The sequence below is a fragment of the Pteropus vampyrus genome, unplaced genomic scaffold (genome assembly GCF_000151845.1).
Source record: "Pteropus vampyrus isolate Shadow unplaced genomic scaffold, Pvam_2.0 Scaffold185, whole genome shotgun sequence".
Taxonomy (NCBI): Eukaryota; Metazoa; Chordata; class Mammalia; order Chiroptera; family Pteropodidae; genus Pteropus; species Pteropus vampyrus.
In genome coordinates this window covers 2,505,850-2,530,610 of record NW_011888966.1, presented here as the reverse complement: position 1 = coordinate 2,530,610, position 24,761 = coordinate 2,505,850, and the positions used below count along the sequence as shown (strand labels likewise).

The following is a 24,761-nucleotide window of genomic DNA, read 5'->3' as shown; positions in this document are numbered from 1 at the left end:
GGAGTCTGCAAACTTGAATGCCTACAGCAGCCAGAGGGTAGCATTTGGGGGAGAAACAGGCCCAGTGCACAGATATGAGGCCATCCTGGACTCTACTGTCTTCACAGTTTGGATAGAGGTGTGGGTACAGAAAGTACGCTTCTTCTGTTAGAAAACTGACCTTGGCAATAACGGGTAGCTGAAACGGCATCTGTGTCTGGGAGATCTTGGGGAGGGGGTGACGGGAGAGCACAGGCCCTGTCTTAAAGGGGGCAGCCACCACTCAGCCAACTGCACCATGGAGGAACACCAGATATCGTGTCTTCCAATTTCTGAAAGAGAAGCTGAAATATGGATTTTGGGGTGAAGCTGCCCAATGTTTATATGTTGACAACTAATTAAGTTGAAAATCATCAAACAACAACATAATATATTATGGGCCGAACAAACCTAACTGCAGCCTGACAGCTTGTATGCCACCGGTTGGCCACATGGGATGGTCTTGAGGGGTTCTAAGATTTTATGTCCAATGCCATGTCCATCTCTGCTTCTGCTCCTTGTGTAACCATCATGTAAATCCTGCAATGGTGTCCCACCTCACTGCAAGTCTTTTCTTTGGCCTTAAAGGCCCTAGGCCACCTCTCTGACCTTCCTCCTTTCTTCCTCTAGTCTATCGGCATGATCTCCTTGCTCCTGCCTCAGGGCCTTTGCACTGCCTGTTCCTTCTACCCGGAACTCTTTCCCAAGACGGCTTGGTGGCCCTCCCCCTGCTCAAATGTAACCTTGTCATGTAGGACTGACTCCCCTGACTACCCTTTCCAAAACATCATCCTCCACCCCTCACTCTCTAACCTTGCCTTGCATGATTTTTCTTCATATTACTTTTCACACCTGATATAGTATATATATATTTTTTATTCTCTCTCGCACATACACATGCTCTCTCTCTGCCATTAGGATACAATCCCCATAAAAGCAGGGACCTCATCTGTTTTGTTCTCTGCTCTAGAATGCCTGTCACAGGGTAAGCCCTCAATAAAAAATACGGACTGAATGAATGAATGACTTTGGCAGAGAAGGCCCAGTAACAAAACACTTATCATCCCCCACTTTATCCCTTTTCTTCCCCAATGCCCAGGTGTCTGGAAGCTCTTTGTTGCCTTCAAATGTCCATCTGCCAGGGTCAAATTGTGACTTTCGAGAGTCCTAGACATTTTAGCCTTTGCAGGTCTCTTCCTCTATGAAAAATAAATACTAAAAATATTTTCCGACAATGTTGTTATAAAGATGAATATATTATTATATATGAAAGCATTTTCTTCTACCTAAAATTTTGTTTTCTTTTTTCTGAATTTAAGAAAAATTAAAACATTTTCATGGGCCCTAAAAGTTCTGTGGGCCCTGGTGTGTCCACTGGGCCTGCCGGGTAGGTGGACCTGGAATGTTCCTCTAAATTCCACACGTCCTTGGTTCCTGCACCAGGCTCTCTAGAGCCAAGCTGGCCAATACGGTAGCCACTAGCCACATGTGGCTATTTGAATTTAAATTAATTAAAATTAAATAAAATTACAAACTCATTTCCTCAGTTGTACTGGCCACATTTGAAATGCTTGATAGACGTATATAGCTACTCATGTCAGATCTGAAAGGGCTCTCGCCCAGGACAGCTCAGATATAGAACACTGCCATCACTGCAGAAAGTTCTGTTGGAGGGAACTGCTCTAGAGAATCAGCTCCAGCTACTCCAGCCTCCTCTGAGTCTTTCTTCTTGGAATATGGATTCCTATTCTGGGATCGTACTTGAATTCGCCACCTACTAGGTGGGTGAACCTGGGCAGAGCCTTCAAATTATCTGAGCCTTGGTCTCTCATTTTAAAAATGAGAGTAATTATAAGTTTTATAATACGGTTGGTTGGTACAACCAGATGAGGTTGGTACAATAACTGACTTGTACTGAGCGTATTCCAGAACTGGGTATTTGCCATGCGTTGGCTCATTCTGCCTTCTCAGCAGCTCCATGAGATAGGTGCTGTTATCATTTCCTTTTTTCCAGGATCAGAGAAGTTAAATAACTGCCCAAGGCCACACAGCTGCTGAGTAGTAGGGCTGGGGTTTGAAACGAGATCTATCTGACACCGCAACCCACTTTCTTATTACTAATTCTACTCAGTACTGTGCTTCCTACCCAAAGACCAGGTGAGATAACGCATGAAGACATTTTTTGAAAACTTACATATTACCATACAGATAAAAGACGGTATAATTTTTGTCATCGATAATAATAATCAGAATACTGGTAAAGAAGGGGATCCCAGCCCCAGCTCTTTTACCCATGCCCTAAATGAGGACTTTGTTTTTTTTCTTTCCTCTAATTCCAGGCTTGCACAGGCCTGGCCTTTACAAACAACCCTCCTGACACAGCCTCTCAGTCTGCTGGAGGTTTGGCTATCATTTACCAAGCCATTATTTGTCCTAATAAGATATTATTCTGCGTCTTTCCTCTCTGTGCTTTCACCTGTCATATCATCTATATTCCCTGCAGCCCTGGGAAGTAGGTAGGAGTAGCTTTTATTATCTTCATTTTACAGACAGGGTAAATTGAGGCTCAGAAGAGGTTCTGTGACCTTCCCAAGGTCACACAACCCATCTAGGGCTCAAGCCACTGGCCCTTTTCCTGCTCATATCCAGCTCTTTGACTTGTTCTATTTCATGAGAACCCAGCAGTGGCCACCCACAAACCAGCAAATGACTCTCAAAAACCTTCGGTGGCTCCCTACTTCTAAGGGGAAAAATAATTTTGGTAGCTAAAGACTTCCTGTCTAGCAAGTACCTGGAATATCACCTTCCTTTCACTTATGGTTTTAATTCTGATTCAAAGGCACAATCCCTCCTAAGCCCACTCGCCGCCACCACCACCACACATACACCATCTGCACGATTTTGTGACAGAATATGTTTGGGATTCTTTCTTGAGAGCCACAAGAACTAGCCCTAACACTGGATACCTGAGGCAGGTGTAGTGGTGGGGAGGGGAGTGGGGTCAGACAATACACACTGAGGTACCCAAATTCGTGGTTATTTTACATTTAGAATTTGGAGGGAGTGTAGACATTCTCCAATCCAGGGGAATGAATCCAGCGGCTCTTTCTTTCATGAAAGGCTCTCCAAATTCTAAAAGATATCTTACTTTATTGCTTTTTCCCACAGCCTAGGAAATCAGGAGCATCCAGGTTCAGAAAATCTGGCTGGCTGTTTTCAGTTTGGCCACCACCTTCCTGGGTGGCCTTGGGTGTGCCATGCAAATCTGAGTCTCCCTTATCTTCGACATGGAAGTAAAAGGGCAGATATGTTTCTTAGGGGTATTACGTGGGCTATTAATTAACATTTGTGTCATGCCTAAGAAAAGGGAAGGTGTTGGGCCATGGGAGAATGTCATTGCTGAACTGTGCCTCGGGACTTCTGGGAGTGATGAGGAGGAGTTTCATTGTCAGAAACAAAGCCTGACGTTTTGAATACATCTGGTAGGAGCTTCTTTATCGGAAGTTTGATTTGACTTTGAATTCCTCCAAGTATATGTGGTTCTCCAGGAAGCACAATCTATAAAGATAGAATTATTCGCATAGTCACAGACGCCTAGAACTAAAATGCCTGAGTCACTGCACAGGGACCATTACAAATACAGATCATAAAGCATTAGAATAACAGCATATCAAACCATATGTTTTAGAACTTTTTATGATAGGACACAGAATGTTATAATAGCAGAACTCCAGCTTGTCAGTTCTGAAGGGGCTCGTAGAGGTCACCCAGTCCAGTTTTTTAACCTGTGCTTTCCAAGAGGGTGTTCTCCTGGGGGATGAGGGACAAGCCTGTGGGTAGAGTCCTAGGCCTCTACCCCTGCTTCTAATAGTGCAGCTCTGCTTCGAATCTCTTTATAGATTGTGCTTCCAGGTACAATTTCATTAGGAAAAAAGAGATTCTGCCCCTGAAAGCAATAGAGGGTTTTGAAATCACTGATCCATTCTAACTCTCCCCATCGCCACCAATAGCACGCACATGTCATTACGGATGAGGAAAGAGGTCCATAGGGCTTTGGTGACTGACTTGACCAAGGCCACACAGGGAAGAGTGACTTTAGATAAAGGTGTCCCAAGGGGTCAGCTTATTACACTGACCATTGAACAAGCATTGGCGCGTGTGCAGCCCTGAGCCACAGCCAGAGGAAACGCCTTCAGTGCCTTTAAGAGCTCATTTAGGGTCTAGCAGAGACCACAGGCCTGCACAGGCCAAAGACCCAGAGCCACATGAGTTGGAAGGAGCTTTGGAGCTCTTCTTGTCTCTGCCAAGGGCAAATATTACCCTAGAGTAGCACACCTTTCACAGGTGGCCGCCTAGACTGTGCCTAGATGCCACCGGTGATGGGGAGCTCTCCATATTCTGAGGTGACTCATTCCAAAATTGTACTCGAAATCACTAACCAAGAAAATGAGCAAAGATCTCAGAGCGCTGCTCCTCCCAGGTGTGCTCAGACTTTTACCAATGACTTGGGTAAAGACATGGATGTTATAACCACCAAGTTTCTGAATGTCAGAATCAAGATTCTGAGAAGCTGGAGCAGTGAACTAAAACATGGGGTGAAATGAATCACGGTCCCACTGAAGTCCTATGGCATTTGGTTGTAGAAAATCAGCCTGGGGGTGATATGATAATATATCTGAGAGTTTTCATTACCCACAAACTCGTCAATAATAGTATGAGCCAGCAGCAGCTAAAAAGTAATAGTACTTGGTAATAGGTGTTGAAAACTATGTCACATACGATCTCACCATTTACGTACATTAATTTCATTCTCAAAATGGTATAGGAAGTAGAGAAACTGAGGATCAGAAAAGGTAAGCCACTTGCCCAAGGTCACACAGCCAGAACCTGTGTGTTGTGAACCACCTCTGTTCCCTTCCCCATCTATGAAATGAGTTTGGGAGTTACACGGAGATGGAGTTTGTCACAGATATATCCTAAAAAGGTCCATTCGTGAACCCCCACACCTGCGCTTGCTCACACACATGCATACTCAAGCCCCACAGCTACCAATTTATTTACTCACATCATATGGATTCGGTCAAGTAGGCGCTCACAACTAATGTACCCGAACAATTATTCAAAAATTGCCTCCTAAGTATGTGTGTGTGCTCTCTTGCAAACATGCACATTCACCCACATACAGATCTCTCCCTGAGCCTGGGGAGCCAAGAGCATGAGGCCGCACCCCAGACAAGCGCCTGCTCGCAGCTTCCCAGAACAGCCTGTGGCTGGGCCAGCAAGCTTAGACTCGACCAGCGACCAGTGGCTTCCTGCTCTGCAGGGGCACAGGCTAGTCCTTCGCCAGAGGATTCAGGGGACCCCACCCTCACCCCTACCTCGGGCTTTGATTCTACCTTGGCTTTGAAAACTATAATAACTAATATTTATTGAGTGCTTTTCAGGCAGTGTGCTAAGCACATTAATATGCATGATCTTATTTAGCCTTCATAAAACCCCATGAAAGCGGTATTCTTAATAGCCCCATTTTATAAATGAGAAAACTAAGGTCTGGAGATGCTGAGTAACTAATCAACCCAAGGTGATACAGTTAGCAAGTGGTGGAGCTGGGCCTTGAACTCAAACAGCCAGATTCATAAGTGACCACAGCTTCTCCTTTTGGCAGCATGGTCGGGAGGAAAGAACCTGGCTCTACTTCTTACCATGTGATTTTAGGCAAACCCCTTTCTTTCTTTAAGACAATTTTCTAGCTTTAAAAAGTAAGAGATGATCATTAAAGTTTCTTACAGTTTTCATTCGGTCGTTGCTTTTCCTAAGTCCAGATACTTCCATTTTTCAACTAGTATTTATGTGCCGGGCACTGATCTAGGCACTGGGAAGGCACTCATGAACAAGACACACAAGACTCCTGCCTTCATGGAGCCCAGTGTCCAGTGCAGGAGATAGTCATCAAGCCAATAAACAAGAACTTACTGTACGGTGATAAGTGCCATGGAGAAGATGGGGTGGTGTCATAAAGGAGGGTGTTAGGAAGGATACTACATCAATCTGGGGGTTAGGAGGTAACATTTGAGCTGAGAACTAGATAACAAGAAAGAGCTAGGTATGTGAGAATCTTAAGTCAAGGGAAGTATCAAGTGCAAAGGCCCTGAGGCAGATCCCAGTTAGGTTTGTCTGTAAAGGGGAAAGGTCCCTACAGCTTGCTAAATAATGGGCAGAGTGCTGGGAGGTGTGACTGGAGAAGGTGGCTGGGCCCAGGTAGTATGGGGCGTTCTAAGACATAGCAAGGAGCTCGGATTTTAATCTGAATGCTATGGGAAGCTACTGGAAAATCTCAAGCAGGAAAGTGATGCAAACTGACCTACATCTTCATAAGATGTTTCGAAGCAGTGGTTCTAAGTGGTTCTAAGTAGGCCAGAAGAGTGGCTCGGGGAGCCCAATGTGCCTTTGTACCTGCAAACTTGTTCACGTGCCCCAACCTGGTGCCAGAAAACAACATCCAGACACAGGTCCTTCCTCAGCAAACCAGTCATCAGGTCTGCAGGTCCTACAGCTTGAACACAGCCATGGGCACCAAACCCCCACCCAAGGGTGCATTCTCATTGCATCTTATCCTCCTCCAGAGAGACTCCGCCCCAGGTCCCTTCCTACAGTTCATCTTAACGGCTTGCGCTCTGCAAGCTGCCTGTGCAGCTGCTGAGCGGTGGTGTGTCTTGTTGGGGCCTGCCTGACACGGGTGCTGACCTGGTGAACAGGAAGTCTTCCACAAAGCAGGGCAGGTAAAGCTGGGAGGCTGCGTGTACTCTGGGCTCGCTGGGCTGTGCACAGAGCAAGTGGACCTGGGACTGGGGTAAGGACTCATTTCCCCCTGGGGCTTCAACTTCAAAAACAATGCGATCCTGGGGTGGTCGGGGTCCGAGTGACTCGAGGGTCCCCTCCCACTTGCAGGAGACCGTGTCAGGGACTCAGTGAGTATGGCTTGTGCCTCAGGCTGGCTCCGCTAAGGTGCAGTGGTAAGTAAGGGGTAAGAGTAGGTGGGGAGGAAGCGTGGGGAACAAATGACGTTTTTCTGTCACTGGCTTTAGGACCTCAAGTGTAGAATCTGCTTCCATCATGTTCTCTCTTTCCTGAGGTGCCTGGGCTTAGGAAATCACTAACAAAATCTCAAGTGAGGGTGGTAGGGAGGCCAGAAAGATGGGGCATATTCAAATTCTTTTCTGTCACAGGCTTTAGATCCCATGTTAGGCAGCCTTTTCCATTCCTGCCTCCATCCTGCCTCCCATGTTGGGATGCTACCTGCACAGTCTTAAAGAACCTACATTCAGTTCCCTCGGGACTCAGGAAAGACAAGGACCCAAGCCTCTCCTTTCCCCCGCTTGCTCTGAAAGTTTAACTCTTCCTTGCCTTTGAAGAGCAAGGCGACTGGAAAAACAGGTCTTGCCTGTTTCATCCAGGAATGCTTGGCACATCTGGCTGGCAGCCACTAAGCTCCTTGGAGTCAAGACTCCCATGAGCGGGCCAGGCACCAGCTTCTAGTTTGGCAACCAACTCTGCCCTCCTCCCTGCTCCATCCCACCCTTGGGCCCTGATGAGTCTCACATTTTGACCCAGGCTGGAGTTCAGGGACAAGCCCTATGGGATCCTGTGGGAAACAGCAAGGGAGAGAATGGGGACTGTGGCAGGTCTTAGAGGGGTGAAGCATTAGGTTAGCACAACAATTCCCAGGGACTAGTTCTCACCTGGCCACCCACCATCTGACTTGGGGCAAGAAAGACCCTTCCCCGCTCTGGGGCTCTATTCCCACCTGTGCATGAGGAGCAGGATCAGAACTCCGTCATCTCTAAGGTCCGTGTCCGCTCTGGCATTCCAGGAGTAAAGGAGTTTTCTATGTTTGGGGTTACCAGTGAGTCAGAGTCAGGCCTTGTCCACAGGGACCTGTGGTGGGACAGGTGTAGGTAAGCCTGGGGTAGGGCAAGTAGCCCTGGCCTGTGACACAAGGAGCTCCAGATCTAATTCTTGCTTTGCCTCCGTCTAGCTGCAAGGCCCTGGGCAGGTCCTCTCCCCCAGAAAAACTAAAAACTAATAATAGCTAATAGTATGCTAAAACTTACTATGTGCCAGGTATCCTGCTAGGTCATTTACTTTGCTACTTCACTTAATTTTCACAACAATCCACTGAGGTAAAATCCTTGTTCCCATTCCACAGAAGAGAAGATCGACACCCACAGAGGTTAAGTAACCTACCCAGAAAGTCACCCAGCGAGTCAGTGGTGGAACCAGGGCTGACAGCCAAGAAGCCTGATGCCAGGCCTATGACCTTGGTCACTTCGCTTTTCTGAAGCCCCTGCATGTGCACTCAGCTCAGTTTGGCTGGAGCTCAGCCCTGACGGAGGGATCTTGCAGGAAGTACTTAGAGCCAGGTTGCTAAGCTTGGTTAACTGGTTGGAACTACTTCAGCATCAGAAAGTTTTGAGAGAAAAGCAGTGAAATGGTCAGAACTGTGCTGGATCTGCCAGGTGCCCTCAAGAGGGCATTTAAACTAGTCAGTTATCTCTCAAACGCAGGGTGTCTAAACCTCAGCACTATTGACATTTGGGGCCAGATCATTCTTTGTTTTAGGGGAGCTGCCCTGTGCATTGTAGGATGTTTAGCAGCATCCCTGACTTCTACCACTAGATGCCAGTAGCAATTATATCCCCTCCCCTCCCCGCACCCACCTACAAGAGCTGGGATAGTCGAAAATATCTTCAGTCATGGCCGACGACCCACCCGTACAGGGAAAATCGCCCCCAGTTAGGAACTACAGCAGTAGGAACCATTTTCTTCCTAACTTGTACACTTTCTTTTTTTTTGCTCAGGGTTTCAGTTTTTCCACCATGATTATTGCCTCGTTGGGTTTTGTCGTTTTCTTGCTTCATTGTACAACCTGTGAGAAGCCCCTAGAAGGGATCATCTCCTCCTCTGCCTGGCACTTCACACGCCCCCTTTATAATGCGACCATCTATGAAAACTCTGCTCCCAAGACGTACGTGGAGAGCTCTGTGAAAATGGGCATCTACCTCGCCGAGCCCCAGTGGGCAGTGAGGTACCGGATCATCTCCGGAGATGTGGCCAATGTGTTTAAAACCGAGGAGTACGTGGTGGGCAACTTCTGCTTTCTGAGAATCAGGACGAAGAGCAGCAACACAGCTCTTCTGAACAGGGAGGTGCAAGATAGCTACACCCTCATCGTCCAAGCCACGGACAAGACCCTGGAGTTCGCAGCTCTGACCCGTGTGGTGGTGCACATCCTGGACCAGAATGACCTGAAGCCTCTCTTCTCCCCACCTTCATACCGAGTCACCATCTCTGAGGACATGCCTCTCAAGAGCCCCATCTGCCAGGTGACTGCCACGGATGCTGATCTGGGCCAGAACGCCGAGTTCTATTATGCCTTTAACACGAGGTCAGAGATATTTGCCATCCATCCCACCAGTGGTGTGGTCACCTTGGCTGGGAAGCTAAACGTCACCTGGAGAGGGAAATATGAGCTCCAGGTGCTGGCTGTGGACCGCATGCGGAAAATCTCAGAGGGCAATGGGTTTGGCAATTTGGCTGCACTCGTCATCCTCGTAGAGCCGGCCCTCAGGAAGCCCCTGGCCATCACCTCGGTGGCAGTGGCCCCACCAGACAGCAGTGAGAGTGCCACCTACGCCACTGTACTGGTAGATGCAAACGGCTCAGGCGCTGAAGTGGACTCACTGGAAATTGTTGATGGTGACTCTGGAAAGTACTTCAAAGCCATCAAGTCTTATGCTCGGAGCAGCGAGTTCAGTTTGGTGTCCGTCAAAGACATCGACTGGCTGGAGCACCTTCATGGATTCAACCTCAGCCTGCGGGCCAGGAGTGAGAGCAGGCCTTCCTTTTATTCCCAGATCAGGGGCTTTCACCTACCCGCTTCCAAACTGGCTTCCCTCGAATTTGAAAGGGCTGTTTACAGAGTGCAGCTTAGTGAATTTTCCCCTCCTGGCAGCCGAGTGGTGATGGTGAAAGTAACCCGAGCCTTCCCCAACTTGCAGTATGTTCTAAAGCCATCCTCAGGGAGTGCAGGGTTTAAACTTAATGCTCGCTCTGGGCTCATCACCACCACAAAACTCATGGACTTCCACGACCGAGCCCATTATCAGTTACACATCAGAACCTCACCAGGCCTGGCCTCCACCACTGTGGTCATTGACATCGTGGACTGTAACAACCATGCCCCCATCTTCAACAGGTCTTCCTATGATGGCATCTTTGATGAGAACATCCCTCCAGGCACCACTGTTTTGACTGTTACTGCCACAGACCGGGATCATGGAGAGAATGGATATGTCACCTATTCCATCGCTCGTCCAAAAGACGTGCCCTTTTCTATCGACCCTTACCTGGGGATCATCTCCACCACCAAACCCATGGACTATGAGCTCATGAAAAGAATTTATACCTTCCAGGTACGGGCATCAGATTGGGGATCCCCATTTCGCCAGGAAAAGGAAGTGTCTGTTTCTCTTAGGCTCAATAACTTGAATGACAACAAACCTATGTTTGAACAAGTCAACTGTACTGGGTCTATCCGTGAAGACTGGCCAGTAGAAAAATCAATAATGACTGTGTCAGCTATAGATGTGGATGAGCTTCAGAACCTAAAATATGAGTTCGTGTCAGGCAATGAACTAGAGCATTTTGATCTAAATCATTTCTCCGGGGTGATATCCCTCAAGCGCTCTTTTATGAATCACACTACTGGTCAGTTCATCAATTATTCCCTGAAAATTACAGCTTCAGATGGGAAATACTATGCTTCTCCCACAACTTTGAATCTTACTATAGTGAAGGACCCTCGTTTTGAGGTTCCTATAACATGTGATAAAACAGGGGTACTGACGCATTTCACAAAGACCATCCTCCACTCTGTTGGGCTTCTGAACCAGGACTCCAATAATGAGGACTTCACTTCCTTAAGTGCATATCAGATCAATCATCATACCCCTCATTTTGAGGACCACTTCCCACAGTCCATTGACATCCTCGAGCGTGTTCCTCTCAACACCTCCCTGGCCCACCTGGCAGCCACTGACCCTGATACTGGCTTTAATGGCAAACTGGTCTACGTGATTGCAGATGGCAATGAAGAGGGCTGCTTTGACATTGAGCTGGAGACAGGGCTGCTCACTGTAGCTGCCCCCTTGGACTATGAAACCACCAGCTTCTACATCCTCAATGTAACAGTGTATGACCTGGGCACTCCCCAGAAGTCCTCCTGGAAGCTGCTGACAGTGAATGTGAAAGACTGGAATGACAATGCACCCATATTCCCTCCTGGTGGGTACCAGGTAACCATCTCAGAGGACATAGAAGTTGGAACCACAATTGCAGAGCTAAAAGCAAAAGATGCTGACTCGGATGACAATGGGAGGGTTCACTACACCCTGCTAAGCCCCACAGAGAAGTTCTCCCTCCACCCCCTCACTGGGGAACTAGTTGTCATAGGACACCTGGACCGGGAATCAAAACCTCAGTATATATTCAAGGTGGAGGCCAGAGATCAGCCCAGGAAGGGCCACCAGCTCTTCTCTGTCACTGACCTGACCATCGCATTGGAAGATGTCAATGACAACTCTCCCCAGTGCATCACAGAATTCAGTAGCCTGAAGGTCCCAGAGGACTTGCCCCCAGGAACTATCCTAACATTTCTGGATGCCTTTGATCCTGACTTGGGCCCTGCGGGAGAAGTTCGATATATCCTGTTGGATGATGCCCATGGGACCTTCCAGGTGGACTTGATGACCGGCGCACTCAGTCTGGAGAAAGAGCTGGACTTTGAGAGGCAGGCTGGGTACAATCTGAGCCTGTGGGCCAGTGACAGTTGGAGGCCCCTGTCCCGCAGGACCCTCTGCCACGTGGAGGTGATAGTCTTGGATGTGAATGAAAATCTCCACCCTCCCCGCTTTGCCTCCTTTGTGCACCAGGGCCAGGTGCAGGAGAACAGTCCCCCGGGAACCCAGGTGATGGTAGTGGCTGCCCACGATGATGATAGTGGCTTGGATGGGGAGCTCCAGTACTTCTTGAGGGCTGGCACCAGTCTCACAGCCTTTAGCATCAACCAAGACACAGGTACCAGGAGCTGGGTAGGATGGGAGTCCCAGGTGCTGGGAGAGGCTGGGCTTAAGGGAAATCAGGGACTGTCCTGAAAAAAGTCAGACTGCAGGCTAAAAGGAAAAGGAATAAATAGGGACTCTCCTTCCTGTCACTTTTATTTTTATCATACTAGGGATATGTATACATATATGCATGTATGTATATATCCATTTAAGTCAAATCAGCCATATCACTAGCATCCTGTGTGTATACATTATACACACACATACAACATATATACACACACACATACACACATATACATATATATACATATATACATACAAAAATATTACGTATATTTGCTTATAAAAGTAATACGCTATGATTATAAATTTTTCTATATATAATTTAAAAATGAGTGTTTCTTTGTGACCCATCTCCGCAGATATAATATTTATTTACAATTTGGTCTATAATCTTCTAAATTTTTCTTCTTCGTATCTGATATATTATCACTGTTCATGTTATTATTATGAAAACACACAATTGACACACACTAATTATAAATTTTTCTATATATAATTTAAAAATGAGTGTTTCTCTGTGACCCATCTCCGCAGATATAATATTTATTTACAATTTGGTCTATAATCTTCTAAATTTTTCTTCTTCGTATCTGATATATTATCACTGTTCATGTTATTATTATGAAAACACACAATTGACACACACTAATTCTAAAACTTATTTTTTCACATAACATACCCCCAGGATATCTTATATGTCTGTACATATAAATCTTTGTCATTCCTTTTTAATAGCTACATTTTATTCTACATATAGGTGTAACATCCTTGTCCATATACTTTTACTCACATTCATTAGTCTCTATAGGAAAAACTCTTAAATGTAGCTGCTGGGTCAAAGGATAATACATGTTTTCGATGTTAATAGATATTTCAAATTGCCCTCCAAAAAGGTAGAACCAACTTACTTATTCCTTTCAAGCTTCATAGAAAATACGTACAATTCTGTACGTATTTACACTTAGTGAGCATCCTCTATTTGTAAGGTCCTGATATAGGCACGCCGGGGGAGAACCCAGGTGAATGAAGGTAGGTCACTGCTCTCAAAGAATTTACCATCTGATAGGTGATTTATTTCCAGGGTAAAGGGCAGGTTGATATGGTGGAAAAAGCATTAGATTGAGAGTCAGTTCTAGACCCAGCTCTTCCACCTACTTGCTACACGATCTTGGTCAAGTCGTGCTCTCTCTAGGGCCCTGAGTTTCCCCATCTGTCAAAGGAATAAGGTTCTTTCAACTCTGACATGCTATGGCTGTGAGCATGGGCCCTGCCCTTTCACAGAGGCCCTTCCATCTGAGTGTGATCCATGAGAACTTAGGGTGTAAGCCTCTTTTGCTCACTATTGGACCCTAGACTTCTAGAAAAGTGCTGGCCCGTAAGTAAGCAATTTGTAGAGTTAGTGAACTAATGAATGAAGCTAAGTCTTTAAAATCATAAAGATAATGGAGAGGGAAACAGCAATTTATTTGTCAAATCCCTAACCCTTAAATTATATCTATAATACTTGAAGCTTGAGGGAACCAGATTAGGAACAACTGTAAGGAAATCCCTTAAAGGATGTGAAATAAATCAATCAATAGGACTTGGGTTGAAAGTAGTTAGGAGAAAGTAGGTCAACTACCACTGTCTTCTGGAAACCCTGCAGATGCTCATATGCCAGAGTCATGGGCCTATTTTAGCAGAGGAAAAACTCTGAGAGGTTTCGAGGATATGAATTCCCCGTGTTTAACTCAGCAGCTCCCACACCATAGTGCCAACAGTTCCCTTTTCTCACAGATTACCTATTAATATCCTTTCCAGAGTACAGTTTGGAGAGTGTTAGGTAAGGTGATTTCTAACACTACTTTGAGCTCTAAAATATTTTGAGTTTGGTGATTAACTGTCCCTAGGACTGATTCAGACTCTGACACCCCTGGACCGAGAATTTGTGTCCTGCTACTGGCTGACCGTGTTGGCAGTGGATCGGGGTTCCATACCCCTCTCTGCCGTAACTGAAGTCTACATCGAGGTTATGGATGTCAATGACAACCCACCCCGGATGTCCAGACCCGTGTTTTACCCCTCTGTCCGGGAGGATGCACCCTTGCACACTTCTGTGCTCCAGCTAGATGCCTGGGACCTGGACTCCAGCTCCAAAGAGAAGCTGACCTTCAACATCACCAGTGGGAACCATATGGGATTCTTTGTTATTCACCCTCTCACAGGTAAGGACCTCAGAAATCTGGAGGAATAGGATTCTCTACAACAGTGCTTCTCAAAGTGTGGTCTCAGACCAGCATCATCGACAATTACCTAGGAACTTATTAGAAATTCACATTTTCAGGCCCCACCTTAAATCTACTAAATCAGAACTCAGAGTGTGGCTTAGAACTCTGTATTTTAACAAAATATCCAGGTGATTCTGATGGGTGCTAGGTCTGAGAACCACTTCCTTACAAACTCCATCTCCAAGTGGAAATAATGCATACCAACTTTCTTTCCTTGGGGTCCAGGGATGCTAGCAGGTTGCCTGGTGGTCAAGCTGGAACTATTACAGACCTCCCACTGCTCCCAACATTTAATCATTCAAATAATGATTTTTTGAGTTGTTTCTGACATTTAAAAATTAGGAAATTCCACAAAACATTTCCAATTTCTAACTGTTCTTAAAAACAAAACAGAAGATCTGGCTCCACTGCGTCCCCATTCCCACAGGGCCACAATTGCCTGGAGGCAACAGCAGCTCCCTATGAAGAGCAGGCACATGTCCTCTGGTCTCCACAGTCCCCTCCTTTCCTGTTGCATTATTGCCAAACTTTTTCCCGAATTTATGCTACCTGCCTGGCTCCTGTTGGTGTTGGAATTTGAAAGCCAGTCCTCAGTGCTGTGTATACTTCTCTGAGGCCCCATCTTCCTCTTGGAGGATGAACATCAATCCTATTGCAGAGAAGGTTAACATACTTTTCTCTGAACCCATGATCCTATCCTCCAGCTCCAACAACTCACTGTTGGAATGCTAGAACCCTGGTGAGATTAGAGGAAGGAAAGCTAGTGGGCAGTTCCTCACTTTTAAGACAAAAGGAACTCAGGAAAAGCATGAGCCTAGGGGTCTTGGGGCAGACAGCGGGTGAGGGATACCAGTGTCTACTTGCACAGTGACATTCGTTTGGAACCTTCCCTGTTAGCCTTTGACCCAGGGAGTGAATTAGTCTTCCTCAAAGGATGCTTTCACCCAGGAAAACAGGCCTAACTAGCTCTCTACCTGGGTCCACCCTTCCCTCCCTTTTCAGAGAGGGAAGAGATCTCTCACCTAAGGCAAATATTAGCTTCTTGATGTCTTCCAAATCTCTATTCTGTTTACTGTCAACAGTTCCCTGGTATTGGGTCTGGCAAAATGCCTCAGAGGGCAGAGAAGTTCTTAGTCTTCCTGCAGTTGAGGAGAAGAAATTTTTAGCAGCATAAACATCTAAAAGTAAAATAATCAATCAGCAATGAGCCCCCAGCCCCATTATATCGCTCCACTTCCCTACTTGGATACTGTGAATGGTATTCCTATGCCCTTAAGTAGAGCCAGATCCTGCTGAGTCCACACTCTTGTGTCTGGCCCCTGTTGACCTTCCTGGCTTCCTCTTGCCTCTCTCACCCTGCCATTCTCTGGTTCTAGCCACATGGCCTGCTTCAGTCCATGAGCTCTCCTGGCGCTAGGCCTTTGCACATGCCGTTCCTTCTGCCTGGAGTCTCTTCTCTCTTTTTGTCTGGCTAACTCCTGCTCTTAGCTCAGATCCCAGCCCAGCTGCTCTTTATTTGAGAATTTTTTTCTAACACTATAGTAAATCTCCCAGCACCATCTACCTGCCTCCCTTTTTTAAAACACTTATTACATAGAACATTATATTCATTTGTGTGATTATTCCATTAATTATCTATGTCCTTCACTAGACTTCACAGACTTTCTAGAAAAGAAACCTGGATTGTTTTTGCCCACTAATATCTTCAGTGACTGGAACACAATAGAATCTCAATAAATAATAGGGAAATGAATGAATGAATCTCTGCCAGCACTCGCAATCTTTTGTTAAGCCCAAGATTCATCCATTTATTCAGCTAACGTTTAAATCCATCTGCCCTTTCTAAGCACGTAAATTGTGTGCTATGGAGATATGTGAAAATAAATACAACACAATTTCAGGCCTTAAGGAATTTAGTCCCTCAGAAGCATGAAGATCGGATTATAAGAAACTACAGAACCAGTGCAGAAGAGCACATCGTTAAATTTGTGTAGATGCGATGCCGTGGCTGCTCAGAAAAGACAGGAAGCTGCGCAGTGTGGCAGATCAGCAACAGCTTCACGAAGCAGGGGTATACCGAGCCGAAGGACAGGGAACACGGACAGGCAGTAATCGGGGAGGACCCACGGGCAAGAGAGCAACAGGAGCAATAGCCAGGAAGGAAAAAGCCCCAGGTCTCGTTAAAGACACAGCAAGTAGGTCAATTTCTAAAGGCATATCATTTTCAGCACTTATTAACTGTAAGTAAGATCTTGGGAGATACATAGAGACTAACTGCTCTATGTCAGAGGTTTTTCACCAGTAAAATGAAGATAAGTGTCACTATCTCCTCGGTAGTTGTGAAGATAGAATGACTTAATAGAGTGATGTGAGGAGCTCGGAAGAATGTCTGGACATGTAAGAGCTCAGTGAGTGCTGGCTGCTAGGGTCCTGAGGGAGGGCAGAAGAGGGAGAGGGGGCTGGGAAGGTATTTGGGGTAAGATGTAGACTGTAGTGGGTCAGGGTTAAAGGAGTAGAAAAATCTGGACTCCATTAGAGGTGTAACCAACAGCATTTGGAAAATTATTGGATGAGAAAAAGAAGGGGAGGAAGGGGTTAAAAATGAACCTAAGTAGGGTAATGGGGGAAATTTGTTTGAAGGAAAGAAATGATAGGAACTGAATCAGTTCAGTGCCCGCCTCGTGCCAGGAAGAGTCCTTAGTGGCCCTTCGCACAGCCCCATAGAGTGGCTCTGCCATGTCCTCATTCTACACAGGCTTCCTGGGAAGCCTGACAACAACCTCAGAGAGGGGATGAGGTTGATAACAGGTCAATGACCCAGGAAGCTACAGGCAGCAAGTCCAGGGACGCTGGCCCTTAGAAGGTCGGGGGAGGCGATGGTGAGAGAAAGGCAGAGAGAGAAAAGGAAAAACAGAGGGGCAGAGATGGAGAAAGAAAGTCTGAGATTCAGAGAGGCAAAGAAGGGGAAGGGAGAGAAGAAGATCTGGACGGGAAGAAAGGAGGGCGGTGAGAGAGAAACAGAGAAAGAAGAGAGACAGAAAAAGGAGGAGATGAAGGGAGAGCAGGAGCAGGGAGGAAAGCAAGGACCGAGACGGAAGGAAGACTTACTTGCCAATGCCCCCAAAGTGCCCCTGCACTCTTCTGGCGGGGGCGTGGAGGGTGCCCAGATCCTGGAAGGTACTCCCCTGTTGGGCCCCTTAGCTTGGGGTTGAGTGGGTAGAGTGACCAGGGACAATAAATATGCACACTGTCCCAGAGAACTGTCTTTCTTCTCTGACTGGAAGGGCCTCTGGCTGTGGGGCTTTTCAGGATCTCTGATTCTTCCCTTGCCTGCTTTCAGTTCAGGAAGAAAAACTCAGTATGACTTGGTTCTACTGCACAAGGCAAGAATGTGTCCCTAACGGAGGGCTCGCCTCACATCTCATTCCATTTCCAGCACTGGAGGCTCCACCCCAACATGGAATCTCCTCCCCACTTCATTCCTCACTCTTCATTCCATTTCCCCATTATTTAATTGCCTAAACAACAGCAAGAAGCTATTGAAAGTTTTCAGATGACCCACTGACTCCAATGAATAGCTCTGCTTTTAAGAGACCTTCCCTACCAGCTATGACCTCTCAGCCTATGGGCTTGGATGCCCCCTGGGCCCCTGATAACCTCGGTCTTGACTTCCCTGATGCTTGCAGAGCACTGACACCTTCTCTCTTTTGTGGCCTCAATTTATAGCCATAGTGCCACAGAAAATTAAAACTAGACTTACAGATCACCAAGACCCCCTTCCTCAATTTACAGATGAGAGGAGAGGAGGGATACAAGAGTCTACTTGCTCATCCGTGCCAGCGGGTCATAGGAAGAGCTGGTACTAGGCCCCAGGTGAATGATGTAATAATAACAAAGGAGTAAAAAGCTACCACGTTGTGATTTCTCATGAGCTAAAGGCAGTGACTGTGATCCCTGCTGTAACTCCTGACAAGCTGTCGTTTTCACTCGACACCCTTCTAATGGTGAAAGTGAGAAGTAGGAAGGAACCTGCAGATGCCATCATCTCTGTTGTCCTCTCCTACTTCCTCACTCCCGCTTCTTTCTCCAGAGTTCCACTTCCCTTTAATGTTCTTGTTCTCTAAAGACCAGAAGGATTCTAGGATTCAAATGTAACTCTTGAAATTACCTCCAGTAAAGTGGCCCTACGAGCTCAGGTCTCCCTCCGACCATTTCTCCCCCAGGCCTGCTGTCCACGGCCCGGCAGCTGGACCGAGAGAACAAGGATGAACACATCCTAGAGGTGAGTAATGATGGATTTGAAAATCGCCTGAAGGAGGCCAGGCTGGAGCTGAGCCAGGCCTTAGGGCCACACGCATGTCTCCAAACACTGTGGCTGAGGAGGGTGCTAGGCTCAGGGAAAACTTGCTACTTAAGTGGAGCTCTGCTATGGTAGGTAGTGAAGACTCTTAGGGTCTTTGCTGGCTCCTTAGCACTGTGAAGGGAAAGAATTTGAAACCATGTCCAGGCTGGGCAAGAAGCACTGATTGATTAATAATGCCTGCAGTGAGTACAGGAAGAAAAAGTGATATACATGTGCTATGCGCTTGAGTCTGGTTTCCAGCCATTCCCATGATTCACAGAGAGTCATTCAAGGTCAAATACTAGGTCAATAGCAGAGCCAGGATGAAAACCCAGACCTCTGACTTCTAGATCTGTGCTCTTTCTAGGATGTCTCTAAAATCACATAAGCATCCCTGCCTGGTGCCCATTCCAGTGAGAGGAATCGATCTTGACCAATCAGAAGGACTCTAGTTATGCCCCCTCCTGAGCCTTCCATAACTGATGAACAGGCATCTCTCTTCCACTCTTAAAGACATCAGGTGGTAGGGATACGTATTCCTCAGCAACACTGAAATAAACTTTGCTTCCTAGGCTCCCTGGCTCTGCACATTCCCTTTGTAAGAAACTAGGAAGCAACAAACTAGGAACTGGAGTTCTAGACATTGAAGTATTCTCCACAGATCAGTAGAGACATTTATCTTTAAACAGCAAAATATTTTTAAAATTCAGGACTATTTAGAGTAGAAATGTCCTGCCTAGTACTCTTGGGGTCACTGATGCATGGGACAATTTGCCTCTATGTGAAATACTCCCTGATTCTGAAATTATTTTAGTGTCTTTTCTCTCATTCTGGATTTCATGTCATGCATCGAGCTGCCAGTCTGACTCAAAAGGTACCACCCACTCCTTCATAAAAATCTTCTCATTTGTTTTTTCTAACCTCCAGTAGCTTAAAGAAACTGGAGAACAAAGCATATGAGGATTACAAGCATATAAAAAGTAAATGGTCTCCAAGAAATGGCCCATTGGCCTCCTGAAGAACCAGCTTTGGTCTAGAGCGTCTGTGACTTTGTCTTCTTCCAGTTCTTTCTGGATTCTTTCTCTGTTCTTGCTGGCTTTCCTGTGGTAAGGTTACCAGAGAGCTGAGTTCCAAGTAGGTGAGGTTAAGATAATAAAAATCACAAGCATATACCAAAGAACAGACTGGCTGACAGCTCCAGGCTGCAGAAAGCAGGGGCGGTGGTAGGGTTGCAGTGGGTGCGCCACACACAATCACTGCTTTGCTTTTGGCAACTCATGCTAGATTCTGTCCCCAGGTGACTGTGCTGGACAACGGGAAGCCCTCCTTAAGGTCCACCTCCAGGGTGGTGGTGTGCATCTTGGACGTCAATGACAATGCCCCTGTGTTCTCCCACAAGCTCTTTAATGTCCGCCTTCCAGAGAGGCCAAGCCCAGTGACCCCTGGGCCTGTGTACAGGCTTGTGGCCTCAGACCTGGATGAGGGTCTCAATGGCAGGGTCACCTACAGTATCGAAGAGACTGACAAGGAGGGCTTCAGTATCGATCCAGTGACGGGTGTGGTGTCATCCAGCAGCACCTTCACAGCCGGAGAGTACAACATCCTGACGGTGAGGGGTGGATGGAGGCTGCGGAAGGGCAGTGGCATAATCGGTTAGGGATTTCCTTAGGGGATACGGGAGGAGGGAGACACCACCAGCATGATGGAGGCAGTACTCCAAGACAGACTGGGAGCCCTAACTTCAGTCAAAGGACCAGAATTCTGGACCTTTCTCTTTGAAGGCAATAAAATCCTTGCCTGGCAAATCTGCTCTATTCTCAGAGATAAGGATTTGGTGAGAGTACAGCAGGGGCTTCGGAATCAAGATAAGCCTGGGTTCTAATCCTAGCTCTGCCATTTTATACCTGTGTGGCCTTGGACACGTCATTTAACCTCTTTGAGCCTTTATTTTATCATCTGTAAAATGAGGCTAAGAACATTTGCCTTATAGGAAGCCCATAAAGCAAAGGGCTAGGGCATGGGCTCTCGTGTCAGACAGCCTAAATCCAATACAGCCTCATCGCCAGCCGGGCAGACAACCCCAGGCAGGTGAATTCACCTACGCAAAAGGGAGGTGATAATGTACCTCTCTCAGGGCCGTACTGCATATTAAATTAGATGTTGTACATATTGCTCTTAGAGGAGGGTCTTATAATAGTGAAAGCTCAATAAATTGTAGTTTATTATATTAATGGTTATTGGGAAAGGTAAAGGGGCCAGGTATGTAAAGTCTGGTTTAGGAACTAGCACACCATAAGCCTTCAGTTACAAAGTGGCTTTGATTAGATTTTCATTGCTCATGAGGTTCTTGAGCACAGGTTACATGTCTTGTTCACTACTGTGCCTATGGCAACTAGCATGGTGCCTGTTTACAGCAAGCCCTCAACTGTGTGTCTAATGAATGAATGAGTGAATGGGAAGCCAGCTCAGTCAGTCACATGGTACCTTGTTTCTTGGCTGGCCATCTGGGTCTTCTTGTTTCTTGAACCCAACCCTACAGACAAAGCCTCAATTTCAGTTTTGGCCTCTTTTCAGATCAAAGCAACAGACAGTGGGCAGGCACCACTCTCAGCCAGTGTCCGTCTACACATCGAGTGGATCCCCCAGCCCCGGCCCTCCTCCATCCCAATGGCCTTTGACGAGCCCCACTACAGCTTTACAGTCATGGAGACAGACCCCGTAAACCACATGGTGGGAGTCATCAGTGTCGAGGGCCGACCCGGCCTCTTCTGGTTCAACATCTCAGGTGAGGGCCCAAGGAGGACCAGCCCCTCTCATCCTTATAGACCAGCTCTAGTCCTCATGGCATGATCTTTCTGAGCCCTCTCAAGGTCATGCTCCCTGGCAGCCCCTCTTTTGACCATGAGTGGTGATTGCTTCTTCCCTGGTTCTCTGGGGCAGCGAGTAGTAAAAGCACCACTTCTGCCACACTTTCCTTCCAAACTGGTTATCACCTCAGGTGGAACCTCCATGGTCTGAGTTAGATAGTACTTCAGTATCCCAAATGCCTCGGAGATTTAAGAGGGTGGTCCAGGGAGACTCAGAAGAAAAAGCACAAGTTTTGTGTTTCTTCTTCTGCTTCCATGTGAAAATCAGTGTAGAGCTGACTTCACTGACCACAAGCCTGAGGCCAGCTATACCCTGGGGCCATGCTTAATTTTTTAGTTCCAGGTTCCATCCTCAAGATCAGGGGACAGTATCTGTTCTCATTGTGGGAGATACTTGGGTCCAAGCTCTAATGGCTTTCTCTGAAATTCCTTTCTGTCTCTAAACCAAGATTTTGTTAAAACATCTAGGGGGTGGGGGTGGTCACAGACCCCTCTGGGAATTGATGAACATTTAGGCCCTCTTCCCAGAAAGTTGCACGCATAAACACACAAACATAAATTTACATACAAATTTAGGTGTTTCGTAGACTCTGAAACCCAGCCAGGGATTCCAGGTTAAGAATCTCTAATGTAAGAGTTTTGGCACCACATGAACCATGGATTCCTGTTATAGTTTTCCAGCCTGGTTCAGAGATTGGATATGCATTCGTCCTAAGTTTTCGACTTCCTGAATTTACATATAGTTCTGATTCACTGCTCTTTTTCACTGTTTGGCTCTTTTTCTTTTATACAAAATTAATACACGTACTCTAAAGAACATTTAGAAAACACAAATGAGTGCAGAGAAGAGACTAAAAATCACCTAAACTCCCACTAATCAGAAGCGAATCCACTGTTACAATTTAGATGTGTTTCCTTCTGGTCACTTTCTCTCTCTCTCTCTCTCTCTCTCTCTCACACACACACACACACACACACACACACACACTCTCTCTCTCTCTCTCTCTCTCTGTTATATTAAAATATTGTTTTCTAACTTTTAAAAATATATGTGAACATATTTCCATGTCACTAAACAGAACTCTATTTAGTAGACATTTAAAGAGCTGTATGATAATTCTAAGTTTTGGATTCTTATAGTTCATTAAATCAATTCCCTCTTGTTGAGTTATTCTCATTTTTTTCCTGTGCATAGGCACCTTTAGACCATGCAAACTGCCTATAAGCCACGAAATAGACCACTATTACTTCTGCATGTTTCAATTCTAGTAGCAAAATACATTCTGTGGCTAATTTTGGTCTTCCTCTGGGACTCTTCAGTCTTTATAAATTGACCTTTTTCTGTATCATCACTCGGATCTCAATAATGATTTGACAATACTTAACAAGATAAATTACAGCTTTTGCAACCCCTGGGAGATAAATTTCAGCCCGTCACAGATATCATACTATTTCTGAACAGTCTTAGAATCCTTGATTCAAGTTCTTCCTTAAATGCTCACAGACCCTCCAACCAAGATTAGCACATACTACCACCTCCCATAAATCTGCCAGCCAAACCCCACATTGTGCTCCTGCTAAGTCACTGAGGTTGTGTGCGCTTCCCCCTCGACTCGCACTCCAGGTGGGGACAAAGACATGGACTTTGACATTGAGAAGACCACGGGCAGCATTGTCATCGCCAAGCCTCTCGATACGAGGAGGAAGTCAAGTTATAATTTGACCGTGGAGGTGACCGATGGATCTCACACTATTGCCACTCAGGTTAGAGGCATCAGCTGGGGAACCCCAAGGTGAAAGAGGATGGGAGGCCTTCTTGGTTGGAATGAGTGCTGAGTTAGAATCAAGATTCTGCATCCCAGTCTTATCTGATCCATTCTCTGCTTCTGCAATCTTGAAAGGATTCTTGTTCCCACTGGGGATCTCTGTATAATGAGGGAGTTTGTCTAAATTAGCGGTTTTCAATTAAAGATAGAGTACCACAGGGATGAAGAATGATGGTCAGGCAAGGGGGCCTTTGGATTTCTACTCTGGCTTTAGTCAGAGTTTTATCTGTTTCATATATTGCGATTTTACACGAAATTTCATTTGAAAAGGTCCTTTAACAAAAATTCTGATTATGTACTATCTGAAAGTCTTGTGATTTTGAAAATTTTATCATTGGTTCAACACTTACTTGTTGAGAGCTGTGCACCAGGCATTGTGCTAGGCACATATATTATGGTGGAGAATCAGACAGACAAGGTCCTTGACCCCCTGGAGTTTACGGTCTACCTTCTCTCTCACTAACCTACCTAGGTCTATATCTTCATGATTGCCAACATTAACCATCATCGGCCCCAGTTTCTGGAAGCTCATTATGAGGTCAGAGTTCCCCAAGACACACTGCCTGGGGTTGAGCTCCTCCAAGTCCAGGCCACGGATCAAGACAAAGGCAAAGGCCTCATCTACACTATACATGGCAGCCAAGACCCAGAAAGTGCCAGTCTCTTCCAGTTGGACCCAAGCAGTGGTGTTCTGGTAACTGTGGGGAAATTGGACCTGGGCTCAGGGCCCTCCCAGCACACGCTGACAGTTATGGTGAGTTCACTGAAAAATCAGGTGAGGATGTACTTGCATGTAACTGTGTGGGAGTGGATGCTTGGAGGCATGCTGAAAGTTCCCTTTCCCCTGATGGGCCAGGTGTACTGATGTTCATAATGATAATCCATGAGATGAGTTGTGACATTTCATATCCTGCCAGAGGTACCTTCCATAAAGGATGCCTGGGAGTGAAGAAAGAGATGGGACAGCTGCCAAGAGAATTCCAGCAACCTTGAACTTGCTCCAAATATCTCCCAACAGTTCTCTCCCTGCTGTGTGACTGCATGATCACAATGTGGATTCACATAGTGTCAGAGCTGGGAGGGACCCAGAGACCATTCCACCAAGAGCAAACACTTACGATCAGAGGAGCTGGTTACATAGAGCACAAAATTTAAGGAGGACTCACTCTCAGAGTCTTGTGCCTGCACTTGAATAACTCCGAGAGTGAGCGCCTCCTCCTTAAATTTACGCCCTACATGCCTCATTCACCTCA

At 46.3% G+C, this 24,761-nt stretch overlaps 1 protein-coding gene across 1 annotated transcript in view; it reads left to right on the top strand.

Annotated features, from left to right (window-relative positions):
• The window catches only part of FAT2 (FAT atypical cadherin 2), a 75,333-nt gene that overhangs the window by 11,378 nt on the left and 39,194 nt on the right, over positions 1–24,761 (top strand). Inside the window, exons 2-8 of the mRNA XM_011371241.1 lie at positions 8,877–12,153; positions 14,096–14,410; positions 18,697–18,755; positions 20,113–20,424; positions 21,390–21,600; positions 23,307–23,446; positions 23,981–24,262. Coding sequence (XP_011369543.1) covers positions 8,895–12,153; positions 14,096–14,410; positions 18,697–18,755; positions 20,113–20,424; positions 21,390–21,600; positions 23,307–23,446; positions 23,981–24,262 — 4,578 coding nt within the window. The 5' untranslated portion in view covers positions 8,877–8,894. The remainder of the gene's footprint in view (positions 1–8,876; positions 12,154–14,095; positions 14,411–18,696; positions 18,756–20,112; positions 20,425–21,389; positions 21,601–23,306; positions 23,447–23,980; positions 24,263–24,761) is intronic.